Raw genomic sequence first — 16,445 nt, 5'->3', positions numbered from 1 at the left:
CTCTTGTCGAGCCGCCGGAATGCCTGCTTCCGGATGTGTGGCCGGAACACTTTCAGCAGCGCCATCCGGAGCTCCAGCCAGTGAAGGGGCACCAGCCGCACTCTCAGCGTCAGCAGGAGGTTCAGAATCCGTTCTGGAAGATGTTTCACGAGAATCATTGCCCTCTGGAGAGCCCGGAGGTCCTTCCGGAGGTTTTACCGGAACACTTGCAAAGGTGACCGCCTTCGACTCCACGTTACGCTCCCACCATCTCTTCACCGCGCTTGGATTAGACGTGGAGACGTTGATTGTGAAGACACCACCGTTCGCACCATCTTTTATACGTCTCTGAACATCTTCGGACTCACAGTTTCCTACGCCCATGCCGCAAATCATCTGCCCAAAAACAAAAGCCGGATCTGAGCAGTCATACCACAATGACTTCCCAGGGAGCTGCCAACGCGCAACATTACCGTCACCCGCACACACTGCATTCACCGGCAGCACCTCCTGCGTCACCTGCGGCTCATTCTCCACGGCAAACACGCACGAGCAGCAGCACAGTAGTGCCAGCACCAACACGACACAAAACACACGGCACATCATCAAAACTTTCGTTGTTAAAAAACTTGGAATCGATCTGCAAGAGCATGAGAAAGGAATTAGAGAGAGACAGCAGCTACACCACGCACAGCCACCGCATGGTAATAAATGGCAGCAGCCAGAAGAAGCGCACACCAAAAAAGAGACAAAATGGGACCATTACAACCGCAGAACTCCCACACCGACCAGCAAACCAAAACTTAAAAAAGCGGAAAAAACAAAAAAAGGAAAAAAAAATGATAGGAGTCCAACAAAACTCCCAAAACTTCTAAAAAAATCAATCGGGCAGCACTCTTATTTCTTATGTCAAGCAGCACAAGACAACCGTGTGTGTCTGTATACATAATGCCTTCACCAAGAAGAGAAATCAAATAAAAAAGATCGTCCTGCTCCACCAGCCCACACAACATCCCTCACACTTCATTGCGGCATCCGGCCTGTTCCTCCAATCCTCCTTTCGTGCAGTTCGTGGGACGCACAGCAATGAGGTCGGCACAGCCGTGTGGGCAACAAAAAACAACAAAACAAAGAGGGAGAAACACGTCACTCATGACAGTGTGCAGCAACCAACCATTGAATAAAGGAACAGCAAGGGTTCTTATCATTCCAGGAAAAAAACAAAACAAGCAAAGTAACATGTAAATAATAAAAGGAAACACGCAGGGAACGCGGCAGATGATCTCCGTGAGGAGTCGCAATTCCACACTCTTCGGCTCAGAAGACCGCCACAACCCCACACAATCCCAGAAGAAGCAGCGACGCCCAATACACGCACACATGCACAGTGCTGTCAACAGTTAACTCTCGCAGTGTCAATTTCGCGTCGTACAGCAGGGCAAAGCAGTCTTCGGGACTCGCACCGTTTCCGGAATGCTGCGCGGTAAATTCTCGTAATTGGGGTTTTCGTGTCCAGAGGCATTGCGTTCACTCAATTCGCCCGCATCACCCTCAGCAACAAATCCACTGCCCGAAACGCCATTTTCTAAAACGAGAGATTTGTGTCCAGTGGCGTTGCGCTCACTCACCTCGTCCGTGTTATCCGCAGCAACGTGTTCCCTGCCGCCATAAGTGACAGACATGATCCCGGATGCATTCAGCGCCACTAATATTCTCGGACCGTTGGCAAAGGAAGGCCTCTTCTTGGATGCATTCGGGACCATCGTTTCGCTCGGATTGCTGGCAAACTCAGGCCTCGTCTCGGACGTGTTGGTCGCCGTGTTGGATGCGGGACTCGGATCGACGGTGTTGGGTCCGTCAGCCGCCGCAGACTGTCGCCAATCCTCGTGTTGACGTGACGGCTCAGCATTGACTTGCGGCGCAGTTGTCCCACCAGATTTTGTGTCATCCTTCCCTTCACGGGGTGGCGGCAACTGACGGATGCCCGTCCGGTCAGCATCGCTGCTCCGTGCAGGCGGATGGATGGTTCCATCGGAGGAAAATTCACGCCACCACAATTCATAAGGGCCGGCGTATTTATGTGTCGTCACATTCATCGTGAAGGCAACGGTGGCCCCTTCCTCTTTCCTTGCACAGCTGGCAGCACAGTTGCTACATGTGTGCACCGCATTGGCCACATGGCACACAGCACCCAGCTCACCATTCCTGCTATGAATGCGCACATCAAAGCCGCTGAAAGTATAGTGCTCATGCTGAGCCTCAGTACTGGCAGCAAAACACTTCTTCCACGCCCACACACGCACACACGCACGCGATAGCTCAGGCTGCCGTCACTCGGAGCACACGACACATCCACCGGCACAACCACCGCATCCGCAGGAAAGGAAACTCGGGGGCGCTCCCTTCCTCCTTCCTTCTCCTCATGGCCACGGAAGAAGAGAACCGCCGCCACCCGCAACCGCCAGCACACGCTACAAAAGAAGCATCCAAATCCACTGCAATTTGCATTTTGTTTGTGCCTGCAGACACACGAGGCAAAGAAGTAAAAACAGGAGCAGAGCATGTGAGGGGACGCACAAACAAAAATGCACAGCAGAGGTGCATGGCAGAAATAAAGAGAAAAAAACTGCTCAGGCTCACAATATTGCACTGCAGCCCAAGCAGCGGCAATTCATTAAAAAATTAATAAAAATAAATAAACAAAAATTCATCTTCACCCTTCCACACCTCACACTTTAAAAAGAAAAAAGAGAAAAATTGGAAAAAAGTCGTCCTCTATTACGGCCACACAAATAACAAAAAAGTAAAAAAGAAAAAAACGAAAAAACACACACAAAAAAAAGCAACCAACTACCGTGCTGCTCCAGAAATTGTCTGCATATTTTGTCCGAAGATAAAATTAAAAAGATATTTAAATGTCTTTCAACCGTCCGACCCTCTGCGTGTCCGCACATCGTTTATATTTCATGGGGCCATCTGCGTGTTGCTGCTCCCCTCAGCCCTTTCATCGGCGCGTGAGTGCGGCCCGCAGAGCACAGTCACTCGTGTGTGTGTGGGGTGAGACTGAGAGAAGCACGCAGACATGACGGGAGTCGCGTCTTTCCATCGGGAGAGTGAGCGCAGCAAAAAAAAAAGAAAAACACGGCGGCAGGGTGTGGCTGTGTGTGTGGCGCTGCGGGTGTCTGCCCGCCCTGGCCGCAATAAAAACAAAACAAGAGGGAAAGAAATGTGTGCTCCGCCCCACAGGCCCTCGTCGCACGCCCACACGTCACGGCTCCCTCAGCGCGCCGTTCGTCGCGGCCCCTCCTCATGCGTGCAGCAGGCGAGGCGCACAGGGCCGTCGTCATGAGCGTGTCGGTGGGTGTGCGAGTGGAGCAGTTGGGCGGGAAACACACGGCACCCCTCACAGGAAGAGTGCAGCAAGAAACAATTAAAAGAGGGAAGAGTAGAAAAGAAAAGAACGTCCACAGTGATTGCCCCTGAAAGCAAAAAAGAGAAGGGATGGTAGAGCAAAAGATTAGAGATTTAAAACGCACAAATTAAAAAAAAAAGTAGCAAAAAAAATTAAAACAAAAAAACTTTTTTGGGAGAGAAATTTGTTCCCATGGGAAAGAAAGTCTCTGCTGAGGAGGTCGCAATTGTCCCACGCGGCAGCCAGTCACGCCTCACAGAGTCGCAAACCCCCACAGTCCTAACAGGAGCAGCGGCAGCAGTCCGCTCCCACGCACAGTGCCAGCATCGCTGTTGTTCCCCTGCGACAAATGTCCGAGGCTGCTGTTGAGTGCCGCACCATTCACATCCATGTTCTGTGGCTGGACCTCTTCCTCCTGCACATTCTTTCCTGCCACCGTCTCCTCATCCTCAGCAGAGCTCGCACCCACCTCAGTATTCACTGCGGTTCCATCTTGCCCCACGCCCATAGTTGTAGGGCCATTTGCATCTGCTGTGGCAAGGTTTCCCGTAGGAGTTTTGTGTGGTCCATCCTCCTGCGTTTTATCTCCATATCCTGTGCTCACCGTTTGGTAGCCATCAGCAGTAGAACCGCCATCCACATTTTGATGCCCATCAGGAGATGTTCCTGACGCCAACTGCTTTACGGACTCCTTGCCTGCTGAGGAACTCGTTACAGTGGACACTGCTGATGCGGGTACACCGCCCGCACCGCTTTTCCCCAACGGCTGTCCTTTTTGCTCCTGCTGTTCACCGGAAAAAGATGAAATCACGTTTCCTTGACCATTTTTGTTCACCAAAGGTAAAATAGAGGCTTCATTGGGATTGAAGGCTTCCATCTCATTGTCATCCTCCTCCTCCGCCTTCCTCTGGGCGTCAACGCTGTCACTTGTAGAGATGGATGATGGTGTTGAATCTCCTGAACGGCCTTTAGCTGCATCCTTCATCGAATCGGATGTGGTTTTTCCTTCACCGTGTTTCTCTGCCTCAGCATCCTCTAGAGACGGTCCTGGTGCCTCGAGATCCGTTTTGGTTTGTGACGGCGGTGTGTTTCGCTTCTCTTCTACTGCATTCCGTAAGTCTGCTGGTGCTAGTGGGGTTTCTTCTGCTGGGTACGCCGGTACTGGCGGTGTTGGTGGTGATTGGGGGGCGCTGGAAATGTCTCTCTTCACCACCTCACTCTGCCTTTTCTCGCTTTCTGTTGCATCCTCATTAGCCTCTGTACTTCCTGCTTCTCCTTGTTTATCAGAGATGTGCGTTTTTGTTTCGGGATCTGACTTCTCCGATGCCTTCACGATGGGCGAATCGGACTGTCCAGGCGTTTTTGTTTGTACTGACGGACCACTTACATCTGAAGATACCTCGTCCTCAGAATTGAGCGTTTCGCCAAGGGACTGTGAACAATCACCCTCTTCGGAAAGAGAATTTGGAGGAATACCACCAACAGACAGAGAAGTTTCCAACGAAGACATCATACTTCCTTTGGGACCTCCCACAACAGAAAGAGGCTCCAAAGAGGAATTTACTTCAGGACCTCCACGTGAGCCACCTTCACTTCCAGGACTGTTGTCACCACCGGAGCTGCCACCAACAGCTGCCAAACCCTCAGCGTGTCCAAAAACCGCACCGCACCACAGCACGCAGAGGACACACACCAGCAGCACACGGCCAGTCATCATCATCGCCATCACTCCTGTCACTTGCGTGTAGCCTTCAGCACAAACTAACTCCCCGTCAACGCAGAGCAAAAGCAAAAAGAGACAAGTCACAGAGCCACGTGCAGTAACAAATAGCGGCCCACCAGCAGCAACAAAAACACCATGAGGCAGTTGGAATCCGTGAGAGGAGAAAAAACACACACAACGCCCCGCAATAATTGATCAGCAAAAAAAAAAACAAAAAAAAAACACGGGTAAACAAACAGCAATACAGTAAAAACAAAAAAAAACACAAAAAACAAAGGGCTGCACAGTATGGATCCAGCGTGCATGCATTCACACACAAAAATGCGTCCATGCAAGCAGTTGTGTGCGAGTAGTACATACGAGTGTGTCTGGGATGCGTTCAACGTGATAAATGTGGAAAACAACGCGGAGCACACAGCAGGGCAGCGGAAGCAAATGAAGCAAAAACACAATAATTATTTTCTATTATTTGGTTACATCAGACCACAGTAGACGCACACAAATCCCCGTGGTTGAGTGCTGGCACGCACAGCCCGCACACACCTCTTCAGCCCAGAGCAGTGTACGCCAGCGCGGATGCGGCGAGCAGCAGCGGGGCACACACCCACGCAGAGCTGCTGAGGCTGCCGTCGCTTTCGCGAAGACGTGACGGTGCGCGGGTGGTCGTCGTGGTTGGCGCCTCTGTAGTTGTAGTACTTGGTGCCACTGGCGCAGTAGTGGACGTAATTGGAAGTTTTGTGGTGGTGGTCGTCGTCGTGGGAGCATCTTCGGCTTTATTATCTTCCTTTTCCGGGGAACTGCTCGTACTACTTTGTGACCCTGTCGTGCTTTCCTTACCTTCGGTATGTACCACATTGTTCTGGTCGTTTGATTGCTTTTCCGGAGTGGCCGCAGCTGGACCGTCTCCGGCTTTCGTTCCCTCGTCCTCAACGGGGCCCAAACCTGATGACCCTGACTGATCCTTCCCTTGTAGTCCTGACTCTGAAGAGGCAGATGTATGACTGTTGACGCTTTCATCAGCGCCACCCGGCTTGTTAGCGGTTGGTGCCTGTGTTGTCGTGTTCGTCGTCGTACTGGAAACATCATCCTCCTCCGGAGTCGCTGAGGTGCACACGGACGGGCAGCAGCACAGGGCGAGCACCAACAGGGCGCACAGCAGACGGCACGTCGTCATCGTGAGTGTGGTCGTTCAGTGGTGTGGAGCTGATCTGCACAGTGAGAGACATGGAGAGCAACAGGGGAGACGAGAGGTGCGGCAGACACACACACAGAGGGCACACCACATGAGGAGAGGGCAGCAGCCAGGCATGCACCGTACGCCACACACCACGCACGACACACACTCCAATCCACGGCAGCAGGCACACACACACACACACACACACACAGCCCTACCGCAACACCAACACACAGATGGAAGAGGGAGAAGCAAAGAGGTGCGGCACACAAGGAGTGAGAAAAGAGGAGACCACTACGGCTAGACATCAGACTGTAGGCTACCAGAGGGACGAAAAAAGGCAAGAGGGCCGCGCCGCGTCGGCAATCGGTGCGTCACTTGCCTGCAGACCAGGCGTCGTGCGCGATTGGTGTCGCTCATTTTGACACATTCGCCCTCGTAGCCCCAGAGGGTGGAACAGCCAACGCCAACCCAAACACAGCTGTCAACACGCCATTGCCACAATCGTGAAGAGCCGGCTGGCACCACACACGGCAAGAAGGACACACCAAGACACGCCATGCACCAAAGGGGCGCATCAAGCCCGCAAACAGTGCGCACCGCTGCAACACCGCAGGGTCCTCCCGCACGCACGCACCGTCCTCCTCCTTCCTTATCTTCGGCACATTGCCGCCACATCCGACACCCGCACCTCACAATACCAGAGGGAAACACAAAACAGCTGAAGCAGCAACAACAACAAAACCGCCACCTTTTGCGCTGACGCCACCGCACGAAAGAGTGCGCCGACGATGGGAGTCCATCGCGCAGGAGACGGAAATGAGCCCAACAAGACACCCAAGAGCCACACGTTCGCAGTCTTGTCGGGGCTGCCCCAACGCAACCACAACAAATAGTGCCGCAACCACGGAGCCATGCACCCTGACCCACAGCGTCTTTTCCCAATCAGAAGAGCAGGAACAGAAGGAAGTAAGACACACTACCCAGAGTGCAGCAGAGCACCCGAGAAACACACACAGCCAATCAAAAAAGGATGCAAAAAATTGGGAAGGCAGAAAAATAAAAAGGGCGCATGCAGATTAAAAGCCGAAGCACAGAAATTATTTGGGGTCCACATTCTCGCAATGACGCACACACAAAAAAGCAAAGTCACAAAAACAAGCAAAAGTGTAAAAGATAAAGCCGCATGCACCAATTACGGAGGCAGAGGCAGTCGTCCCTGCCCTTCAGAGAAACAGCTACTGGCACGACCCCGCATCCATTGGAGCACATTTCCTTTACTTTTTACTCATGATTAGAGTACGGTGGTTTCCCCTCGTCCCAATCGCATCAAAAAACGCGTGTATACATGTGGTGCTGGGAAATGTCTTTTCTCTCCATGTTACTTCGTTCACACACAGTTTTCACGGAAGTTAGACCCTCCAAGCAATAAAACAAAAACACCTTTTCCCAGAATAACAAACAAGGCAATAAAAGACCGGTCATTTTGCCCATCACCCGCAAGCAAAGAAGGACATGGGGAATGCATTGAGTGTATTATAGTGTTATTGCTACGGTTTTGCACATCTTGAGTGCGGGGCCAATGTGCCAAGTAAATACCGTCGCCCTGCCGCAGTTTGATTGCGCCCAGCCGCCGCGGCCGCTCAAAGAGGCACCACTACTACCGCCGCAGCGACCACGACAAGAAGCACAAAGGGAATGAGGCCAGCGGTAGCAGCAGCCACACCGCCGTCACTGTCGGCCTGCTGTACCAACGCATCAGGTATCGCCCGAAAATCGTCTCTGTTGACGGACGGAATCGGAGTGGCAGGCACGGAGGCACTGGGAATCACCGCTGGGCAATCCGCCCGCGGGTCGCCCTCCGCTCGTGCAACGTCCTCGCCGGGTGATGGCGCAAAAAAAAAGGCGTCGGGGCCGGAGGCTCTGTTGGCTCCCTCGCTTCCACTGCCAGGTCTCCTCCCTCGCCGCTGAGTGTTGTCCTCACTTTCGGTCCGCACCCCCGGATCACCCCTCGGACCGGCATGAAGACCACCACAAGCGACACACGCAGCCGAAGCACCGGGAGGCTCCTTTTCAATGGAGGCACCAGACGCCACAGGAGACAACTGTGGACGAGTATTCTCCGGAGAAGGCGACCCTGAAGCAACCGCAGACTCTTCTGCTTCCTCCTCTTGCTCGTCACCCTGTCCATCCACCAACGCACTCGGAATGACAAGACTGCTGCCGTTCGCGGCAATGGTGCACACCTCGCCGTACGTGGGGCACTTGATCTTCCCACCTTTCCTAAAATCTTTCAACGTCACTGGGATGTCAGTGTCCTCAGTGCAAGGCTGAAACCCACTGCTGCCGAGGTGCCTCACCCTCACTGTGCCCTCCTCACACGACACCTGCGCGCACACTCCCTTGACGCTTTTATGGCCATCACCGTCCTTCGTCTCCAGTAATTCCGCGTCCAGGCACCACGAGCCACTGCAAGTCAGCGACCCACGGAGATAATCCACATTTTCGTCCGAGCACGTCCTGTACGTTGTCCCAGACGATATTTCGTAAAACTCGAAACAACAGGGCAAACGTCCTTATCCACCAGACTCCCCCTGTCCTCAACGATGCTTGCGGTGCACTTCCCAACGTGACGGCGGTCGGAGGTGCAGCGAAGCGTCTCTGTGTCTTTAGCATCGCAAAACATGTGAGGATACTTGGCGGCAAGATTATCGGTTGTATTGCACTTCTTCTCCAGGAAGTCGCAGCCACTGCGGTGGCCCCAGCTCATCGGCTCCGCCATCCTCCAATTCACGCGGTAGTATCCCATATCCGCAAAAACCACCATCGTCAGAGCCGTGTAGTAGCCGGCACCAATTGCGGGGGCCATCAGCTCGTCCCGCGCGTGGCGTCCCTTCCAGTGAAGTATCGCTTTTTCCCGAGGGCCATCTTCGTCCTCCAGCTCCATGCCCTCGAGAGACTTACAACCAAAGTGCGCTTTCGTCTTCTCCTGAACGTGCTTCCCTGCCACCATCCTGCGGTGCGTCCCACGTACACTTCTCTCTCGCTTCTTCACCAGGCTCTTTTCTACCATGCTCTCCTGGCTGAACCAAAGTGCATGTGCAATTTCTTGTGCGGCAACGCGAACGCTCCACGCCGTGTCAGTCATGCACTTCAGATCAAAGTTCATGGCGCCAATGTAGGGGCGAAGATCCGTCAATGTGTTACACGTGGCCGCCCACACAGCCCTGCTATCCGTGCCCGATGGCCTAGCAGCAGCGTAGATGATAAAATCTGCATTCGGCACACCGTCACTCTTGTGCCTGGTAGGAACCGTAAAGTGGCTGCACGGTCCATTCATAGCCCTCGGTACAGTTATCGTCCCACCAGTGGGTTTCACAAGTAGTCGCTCAGTGTGCAGTTTGACGGCACCGGGAAGAATGCTTCAAGTGTACAATTGTGTCTTTGCCTCCGTCAAGACATGCTCTGCTTTGCATGACACCCTGTGCCCCAAGGCGTTGTAGCACTCATCCTCTCCCTCTTCGCAGTACTTCTTCCTCTTGTTCGTGCCTCTCTCCAGATCTTCCGTGGACACCGCAATGCGGATCGGCTCCCAGCCACTGTCGTCATCCTGTGTGGCGACGGTGTACGCCTGCATCGCGCCTTGTCCCTTGCGCGGCACCTCACGCACCACCGCAGTCGACAGCGGGCCGTTCCTCCTCTTCAGCACGTCAAACCCACAGCGGTATTGTGTGGCTGGTGCAGCAGCAACACCACCAGTGGGAAAAGCGGTGTGGCGCGGCGTGGCTGGCGCATGACTTAAGGAAAATGCATTTCCTGGTTTCGTGTGAGTAGCAGAAGCAGCAGTGGCGCAGCCTGGATGCGGGAGGAGAGAAACAAAGGAAAAAGAAGAGTAAGAAAAACAAAATGGCTTTGGACCAGTAATGCGTCAGAATGCGGCCCACGCAGCGAAGTAACAGGAGACCACAGAGGCGGCCATACACACAGCATGCGCACCGACCCCACCAAATGGACAATCCGTCAATCCGCCGTCGAGAGAACGTCCATCACCGTCGCACAGAGTCCTCACCAGCCGCAACGCTCCCTCCACGCGGAGTGTTTGGTCTGCTCTCCTCGTGGTGTCGCAATATTTGTCTGATCGACCACTCAACATCCGCCAACGGCACAGCAACAGTCCCAGATGCAGGAGCATCGCACAGCGCGCTCTCCCAGCAGATCATACCCTGTTGCATAACCGCACGGCAACCCCAATTGTGAGGCGCAGCCCTGAGGCGGAGATGCAAAGAGTCATGCGGACGGACCTTCTTTCACTGCTCTCCTTTCGGGGAACTCGACAACAAGCGTGCCGGCGGTGCGATCATTATGGCAGTTCCATCCGCACTGCCACTGGCCAAGGAAATTACTGTGAGCTCACTGCGTAGAGGTCACCGTGTCCGCCGCTGCTCTCCAGCCATCCCCACGACCACGCCGGGCACTTCCAAACAGAGCGGATCGGAGCGTCGCCAAAGGCAGCCACAGGCGCCAACACACCGAGTACAATGGTGCCCGCTGCGACATTCCAAAGCGCGCCGAGAGCTCCTCTAGTAGTGCAGGGGCTGTCCACTTGTGTGCGACATGGCGTGTGTGTGCATGTGCTTGTGTGCTTGTCATCGCCTATGTCATCGCCTATGCATGCAGAGCAGCTGTGCGGCACAAGAGAGTCCAAATAAAGCAACGGCAGAGAGAGAAGCACGCGAATATTGCACACGCACAAATTACTCATATCATCACACACACACACGCAGCCCGCGAAATGGGTGCTCTCAACCACAACACAAGTAAAACAACGCAAGAAGTCGAAGCGTGGGAAGACCAGCGCACACACTCTCATTGCTCCCGTAAAGCAAAACACACACACACAGGGAGAGAGAGAGAGGTCGCCCACTCAATGCAATGGAAACAAAACAGAAACAGTTACGGTGCTCCGCCCATGCAGCCAGGCAGGACGGCAGCGGTGCGTGTCGTGCAAAAGAGAGCACCAACGGGCCTGCATGGGTGTGCACGCATATATACAATGGGCACATTATGTGTGTGCTTCGTGGGGTGAGGTGAGGGCGAGAGTCCATGCAAGGGGACACACACACACAGAGAGTGGGTGAAAGACGAGTGTGTGTGCGGGCGGTGCACGGCTCTCTCTCCCTCACTCTCACGCGGCCACCACCACAGCAGCAGCCGCACACGCAACAAGAAGAAGAAGCAAAAGAGGGGAGGTGGTGTGAGAGACCGCGGTGCTGCTGTCACTGTCTGCTGTGGTCTCTGTATTGCTTTTTTTATTTGTGGCGTTGCTTGCTGCCGTGGGCACTTCACTGTTGGCTGCTGCGGTTTCTGTTGAGCCTGAATTTGCTGTAGGGTTGGTTTTGGAAGCATTCTGCTCCACTTCTTCGGTGGATAACTTGACGCCGTCCTTGTTGTATTCACTCGCATCTTGAGTGGCTGACGTGGTGGTTGTGGCAGTGTTGGTCCCTACAGCTGGTGAGGCTGCAAGGCTGCTGTCACCACCGCCAGAATTCTCCTTTTTTGTGTCGGCAGTGTTGAGTGCTTTTGTTGTGGATCCTGCACTGTCAGTGTCGGCAGCAGTACTGACCTGCGGTGCGCCGCCATTTGAAGAGGTTTCCTCATCAACAGAGGTCTGAGTGTTACCACTGGCGGAGTCAAGCTGTGAAGCTCGACTTTCGCTGCCATCGTTACCATTTAACGTATTCTGCATATTATCTCTCTGCACTGTGCCATCGCCGACACCAGAGATATCTGTTGAGCTCACTGTCTCGTGGGTTCCCTTTGATGGTGAGGGTGAGGATGAATGTTCTGCTGGCATCGTAATTTGGGGATCTTTTAATGTTGCTGGTTCTCGCGATAATGTTTCCCCATCATGTAACCTTACCTGTGAGTCCTGGTCCTTCCGAGTCTTATCCTTTTCTGAAGAGCCAGAACTCCCGCTGTTTTGAACTTCATGATGTTCGCCTTGGCCAACAGGATCCAAAGGAGAAACAAGTGCATCTTCTGGGCCCTCAGTGCACTTCGACGACTTAGTTGAATCATTCGTGCAGATCTCGTTCTCCGGCAAATTCAACGAATCACAATTTTGACCTTCCCCTAAAGTTTTTGGGTCTTCATTGTCATTACTTTTTGGCAAATCACTGCCTTTTTTGGAGCCAGGCGCATTAACGGGATTGTCAACTACAGGCTCAGAAGAAAAGGTTCCCAAATCTTCACATCTACCGCCGGCACCGCACCACAGCACGCAGAGGGCACACACCAGCAGCACACGGCCAGTCATCATCATCGCCATCACTCCTGTCACTTGCGTGTAGCCTTCAGCACAAACTAACTCCCCGTCAACGCAGCAAAAAGAAAATAAAAGTCACACACTCACAGTCACCACAAAGTGACAAATGGCAGCAGCTCAGCGCACATACCCGGAGGCAGTTGAAATCAGCAAAAAAAAAACCAATACACACAGCCCCGCAATAATTGATCAGCAAGAAAAACAAACAAAAAACAATTAAAAACAAAACAGAAGCAAAAAAAACAGCAATAAAGTAAAAAAAAAATCAAAAACACAAAACACTAAAAAAGAAACAGCTGCACCAAATGGCTCCAGTGCGCATGCACCCATCCACAAATATACTTCCACGCAAGCAGTTGTGTGCGTGCTGAGCGTATGAGTGTGTCTGGGGTGCGTTCAACGTGACGGATACAGGGAGCAGCAACACGGAGCACACAGCAGGGCAGCGGAAGCAAGTGAAGCAAAACACAATAATTATTTTCTCTTATTTATTTACATCGGACAACAGTAGACGCACACAAATCCCCGCGGTTGAGTGCTGGCACGCACAGCCCGCATACACCTCTTCAGCCCAGAGTGGTGTACACCAGCGCGGATACGGCGAGCAGCAGCGGGGCACACACCCACGCAGAGCTGCTGAGGCTGCCGTCGCTTTCGCGAAGACGTGACGGTGCGCTGGTGGTCGTCGTGGTTGGCGCCTCTGTAATTTTCGTCGTGGTGGTGGTTGGTGCCTTTGTGGTTGTGGTCGTCGGGGTCGTTGATGCAGTCGTCTTCTTCTCTTCTTCTCTTTCGGGTACAATCAGCCCACTTTGTTCCCTTGACGCAACGGTTGGTACAGTAGGTGGCCGTAGCGGAACGCCAGGAGTTTGTAACGTGGACTGACCGGACACACCTGAAGCACCTTGACTGTTGGACGACCCACCGGATACCATACCTTGTGTGTTTTCCATACCGGCCGCAATAACTGGCTTCTCTACTCTTTCGCTTTGTTCCACTCCCTTCTCAACTGGTTCCTGTACCCCTGGTACCTTTGGCACAGCGGGGACCGCACTGGGGGTATCATTAACTTCACTTACTGCCACGCACACGGAAAGGCAGCAGCACAGGGCGAGCACCAACAGGGCGCACAGCAGACGGCACGTCATCATCGTGGGTGTGGTCGTTCAGTGGTGTGGAGCTGATCTGCACAGTGAGGGACATGGGGAGCAACAGGGGAGACGAGAGGTGCGGCAGACACACACAGAGGGCACACCACATGAGGAGAGGGCAGCAGCCAGGCATGCACCGTACGCCGCACACCACGCACGACACACACTCCAACCCACGGCAGCAGGCGCACACAGATGGAAGAGGGAGAAGCAAACAGGAGCGGCACACAAGGCTCCACCGCATGCACATACGGCGAGAGCGGTCCGTCGTGTCGGCACCCCTCACGGAGGGTGCGCACACACAAAAGAGGAGGTGCAGCTCGCACACAGCAACAAAAAAGCAAAGTAACAATTAAAAGGAGAGATCCCCACACACCACGTGGATTGTTGGTCCACGGGAGGCGCAGCCAACATTCATCACAAAAACAATTCAGTTGCCTTCGGCCTTCCTTCATATTCAGCGCACACCACTTCATGCATTCCCGGCAAACATCGCAGCAGCAGCAGCACACTCAAAAATAAGCGCAAGGAATGGAATAATGCAAGCAATCATTTATTTGTGTTTCTGTTTGGATGTTGGCAGATGCCTGCATGCGTTGTTTTGTTTTTGCGAAGGACAAGCCTTCATGCCTGGGTCGTGTGTTGGGAATTTCTGCAGGGTGCACATTTTGCTTTCTTTCCTCTTGTGAATGTTTCTTGTGTTGGTGCAGCCAACAATTCGGTTTGTGTTGTTCCTGCTTCCATTTGGTAAGGTGCTGCAATAAAGAATAATCTTCTGGGCCGCTGGCCAAATCCTGAGTTTCTCAATGATAGAAACCAAAAAAGATAGAAATAAGTGAGGGATCAACGGAATAAGAGTGGATTCACCACATCCTCAAAGTTCAACACGAGGCAAATAAACGCATGTTTATATATACATACCATCCGTTAGCCACAATCGTGGCCCGCCCACTCTATTCGGATAGGATACATATATTTATTTATTACTTACGAGGTGGCAGACTTTTGGGGTCCTGCAGCCACAAGACACCGCCGCGTGGTGGGAACCAAAAGGGGGTGGGTGCGATGGTAAAAATAAAAATAAAAAATTATCCGGCCGCTGTCGGCTCCCTAAAGTCGTGGCCTTCCCAAAACTCATACGGTAGAAAAGTGTCCTAAAGAAGTGTATATTCGTTCTATCAGGGTGTATATATATATATATATATACATTCATTAAGGCAGCCAGCTCTCCCGCGACCATTCTCTACACAGGCTCCTAAAAGGGCTCAAACACACCCACAAGACTCCCAGCAAGAAAAAAGGAAACACGGCGTGACTGACACGACTCAGAGTCATGTTTCTAAGACAAAGCGTGGATGACTCTGTCGACGCCACACCCGCACCATATGCCATCAACTCCTCCACGGCAATAATCCTGCAGCGTGCGGAGAGGAAGTTTCACGAGCGCATTATTGGCGGAGCCAAACAACTGTACCGTCAGCAGATGGCAGCGGTTGGTGGGGAAAAGTGAAGGTGGTGGAACTGTTGGGGAGGGTCGATGCGCAGTGTCCCTCACAAATACGAGGCGGGTGAAGTGAAACAAACTCGTCTGAACGTCACCGGCCACCAAGATGCATTGCTCCCCGCTGTAAAGATTGATGAGCTCGAGCCTGGAGCAACTACTCGCAATGCGTGAAAGCGTCTTCCTGCACTGACGCTGTAATTCACATTAGACGGGCAACATCAGAACAGTCGATCCCCGCAGTAAAATGCAGCTGGCAGTGACGCTGTGGATTCTCGATTCCCCCGGCAACGGAGGACGAAGAAAACTGGTCTCCCCAGCTGCGCGGCATCCATCCATTCACTCTGTGCGTCCGGAGTGCCTCGCAGCTGCATTGAGAGATGCAGCGGACAGACCTCCCTTATTTTCGCCTCCATCCGTCAACAAAGACTTTCGCGGAGGTGTCGGCGCACACCGAATTCTCCCTCGTGCCCACCAAACAAAAGACACACCCGTTGAGCATCGTCACGTGCATCGACGGCCACGCAAATAAATATCCACCGCAACGCAAAGTGTTTCTTATTGGGCACAAAAAAAGAAAACTGGAGGCGGCGGCCTGGACAACACAGGCATCAAATCACACTCCAGGCAACGCTGAAATACATGCGAAAGGGCCAACGCGGGACCAGCAGCACAGCCACTCGAGACTTGCTGCGTGAACTCCACGGTAAATGGATCAGCGTCAACGCATGGGGCACTAATTACGGCGGGTGACAGCGCGAAGACCAACATTTCCTCAAGGCCGGGAATTGTGGGGACGGCATTCAAACCCTCCCAGGATTTGTGTGCCAAGACACGCAAATAATCCGCCCCTCGGTGCAAGTCGTCACCCATAATCCTCATTGCTCTATTTGCCGTCATTCGTATTGTCACACTCAGAGCCGTTGAGGGAAGATGCTGCCATGATGATTGTGACATCACACTAAATGAAACAACGCAATGCCTCGAAGGGTGCCGAGTGCAGGCATCCCGTCAGAAAGCGACACGGCGCATTCATAGCAATGTACGAAGCAAAGGCAACGAAACAGCTTTCATCCGCCATCGTAATCGCGTCCAGCAGGTTCGCCCTCTTGTCCCTCGGCGCCTCGTTCCTCTCCAAGGCACCAGCTGCCGCTGCCGTAGACCACGCTGCTGCCGCACT

At 53.1% G+C, this 16,445-nt stretch overlaps 5 protein-coding genes and 2 pseudogenes across 5 annotated transcripts, besides 14 other annotated features; all 7 read right to left on the bottom strand.

The window, feature by feature from the left end:
* Window positions 1–5,849: a sequence feature (areas not merged during assembly with more than two copies in the genome that could not be assigned to a particular haplotype).
* Window positions 1,395–2,075, bottom strand: Tc00.1047053506759.230 (uncharacterized protein; the record flags this gene model as incomplete). Its single annotated transcript, XM_809928.1, has 1 exon — window positions 1,395–2,075. One exon carries the CDS (start codon window positions 2,073–2,075, stop codon window positions 1,395–1,397), a length of 681 nt encoding a protein of 226 aa, XP_815021.1.
* Window positions 2,653–2,687: a sequence feature (AT_rich).
* Window positions 2,770–2,821: a sequence feature (T-rich).
* On the bottom strand, window positions 3,645–5,117 carry Tc00.1047053506759.220 (mucin-associated surface protein (MASP), putative; the record flags this gene model as incomplete). The annotated part of the gene is made up of 1 exon (XM_809927.1): window positions 3,645–5,117. The coding sequence occupies one exon, from the start codon at window positions 5,115–5,117 to the stop codon at window positions 3,645–3,647; it is 1,473 nt and encodes a 490-aa protein (XP_815020.1).
* Window positions 5,315–5,390: a sequence feature (T-rich).
* Window positions 5,662–6,288, bottom strand: Tc00.1047053506759.210 (mucin TcMUCII, putative; the record flags this gene model as incomplete). Its single annotated transcript, XM_809926.1, has 1 exon — window positions 5,662–6,288. One exon carries the CDS (start codon window positions 6,286–6,288, stop codon window positions 5,662–5,664), a length of 627 nt encoding a protein of 208 aa, XP_815019.1.
* Window positions 5,850–6,741: a sequence feature (heterozygous, Esmeraldo-like haplotype).
* Window positions 6,477–6,502: a microsatellite.
* Window positions 6,742–12,900: a sequence feature (areas not merged during assembly with more than two copies in the genome that could not be assigned to a particular haplotype).
* On the bottom strand, window positions 8,375–10,270 carry Tc00.1047053506759.190 (annotated as a pseudogene).
* Window positions 11,477–12,619, bottom strand: Tc00.1047053506759.170 (mucin-associated surface protein (MASP), putative; the record flags this gene model as incomplete). The annotated part of the gene is made up of 1 exon (XM_809925.1): window positions 11,477–12,619. One exon carries the CDS (start codon window positions 12,617–12,619, stop codon window positions 11,477–11,479), a length of 1,143 nt encoding a protein of 380 aa, XP_815018.1.
* Window positions 12,811–12,909: a sequence feature (T-rich).
* Window positions 12,901–13,609: a sequence feature (heterozygous, non-Esmeraldo-like haplotype).
* Window positions 13,183–13,764, bottom strand: Tc00.1047053506759.160 (mucin TcMUCII, putative; the record flags this gene model as incomplete). Its single annotated transcript, XM_809924.1, has 1 exon — window positions 13,183–13,764. The coding sequence occupies one exon, from the start codon at window positions 13,762–13,764 to the stop codon at window positions 13,183–13,185; it is 582 nt and encodes a 193-aa protein (XP_815017.1).
* Window positions 13,295–13,393: a microsatellite.
* Window positions 13,610–16,445: part of a sequence feature (areas not merged during assembly with more than two copies in the genome that could not be assigned to a particular haplotype) that runs on past the window's edge.
* Window positions 14,531–15,021: a mobile genetic element.
* Window positions 14,834–14,856: a sequence feature (AT_rich).
* Window positions 14,951–14,973: a microsatellite.
* On the bottom strand, window positions 15,104–16,138 carry Tc00.1047053506759.150 (annotated as a pseudogene).

Source organism: Trypanosoma cruzi, genomic scaffold, assembly GCF_000209065.1.
Source record: "Trypanosoma cruzi strain CL Brener 1047053516725 genomic scaffold, whole genome shotgun sequence".
In the NCBI taxonomy this organism is placed as follows: Eukaryota; Euglenozoa; class Kinetoplastea; order Trypanosomatida; family Trypanosomatidae; genus Trypanosoma; species Trypanosoma cruzi.
Note: the sequence above shows the minus strand (reverse complement) of the source record. Positions and strands in the feature narration are given on the sequence as shown.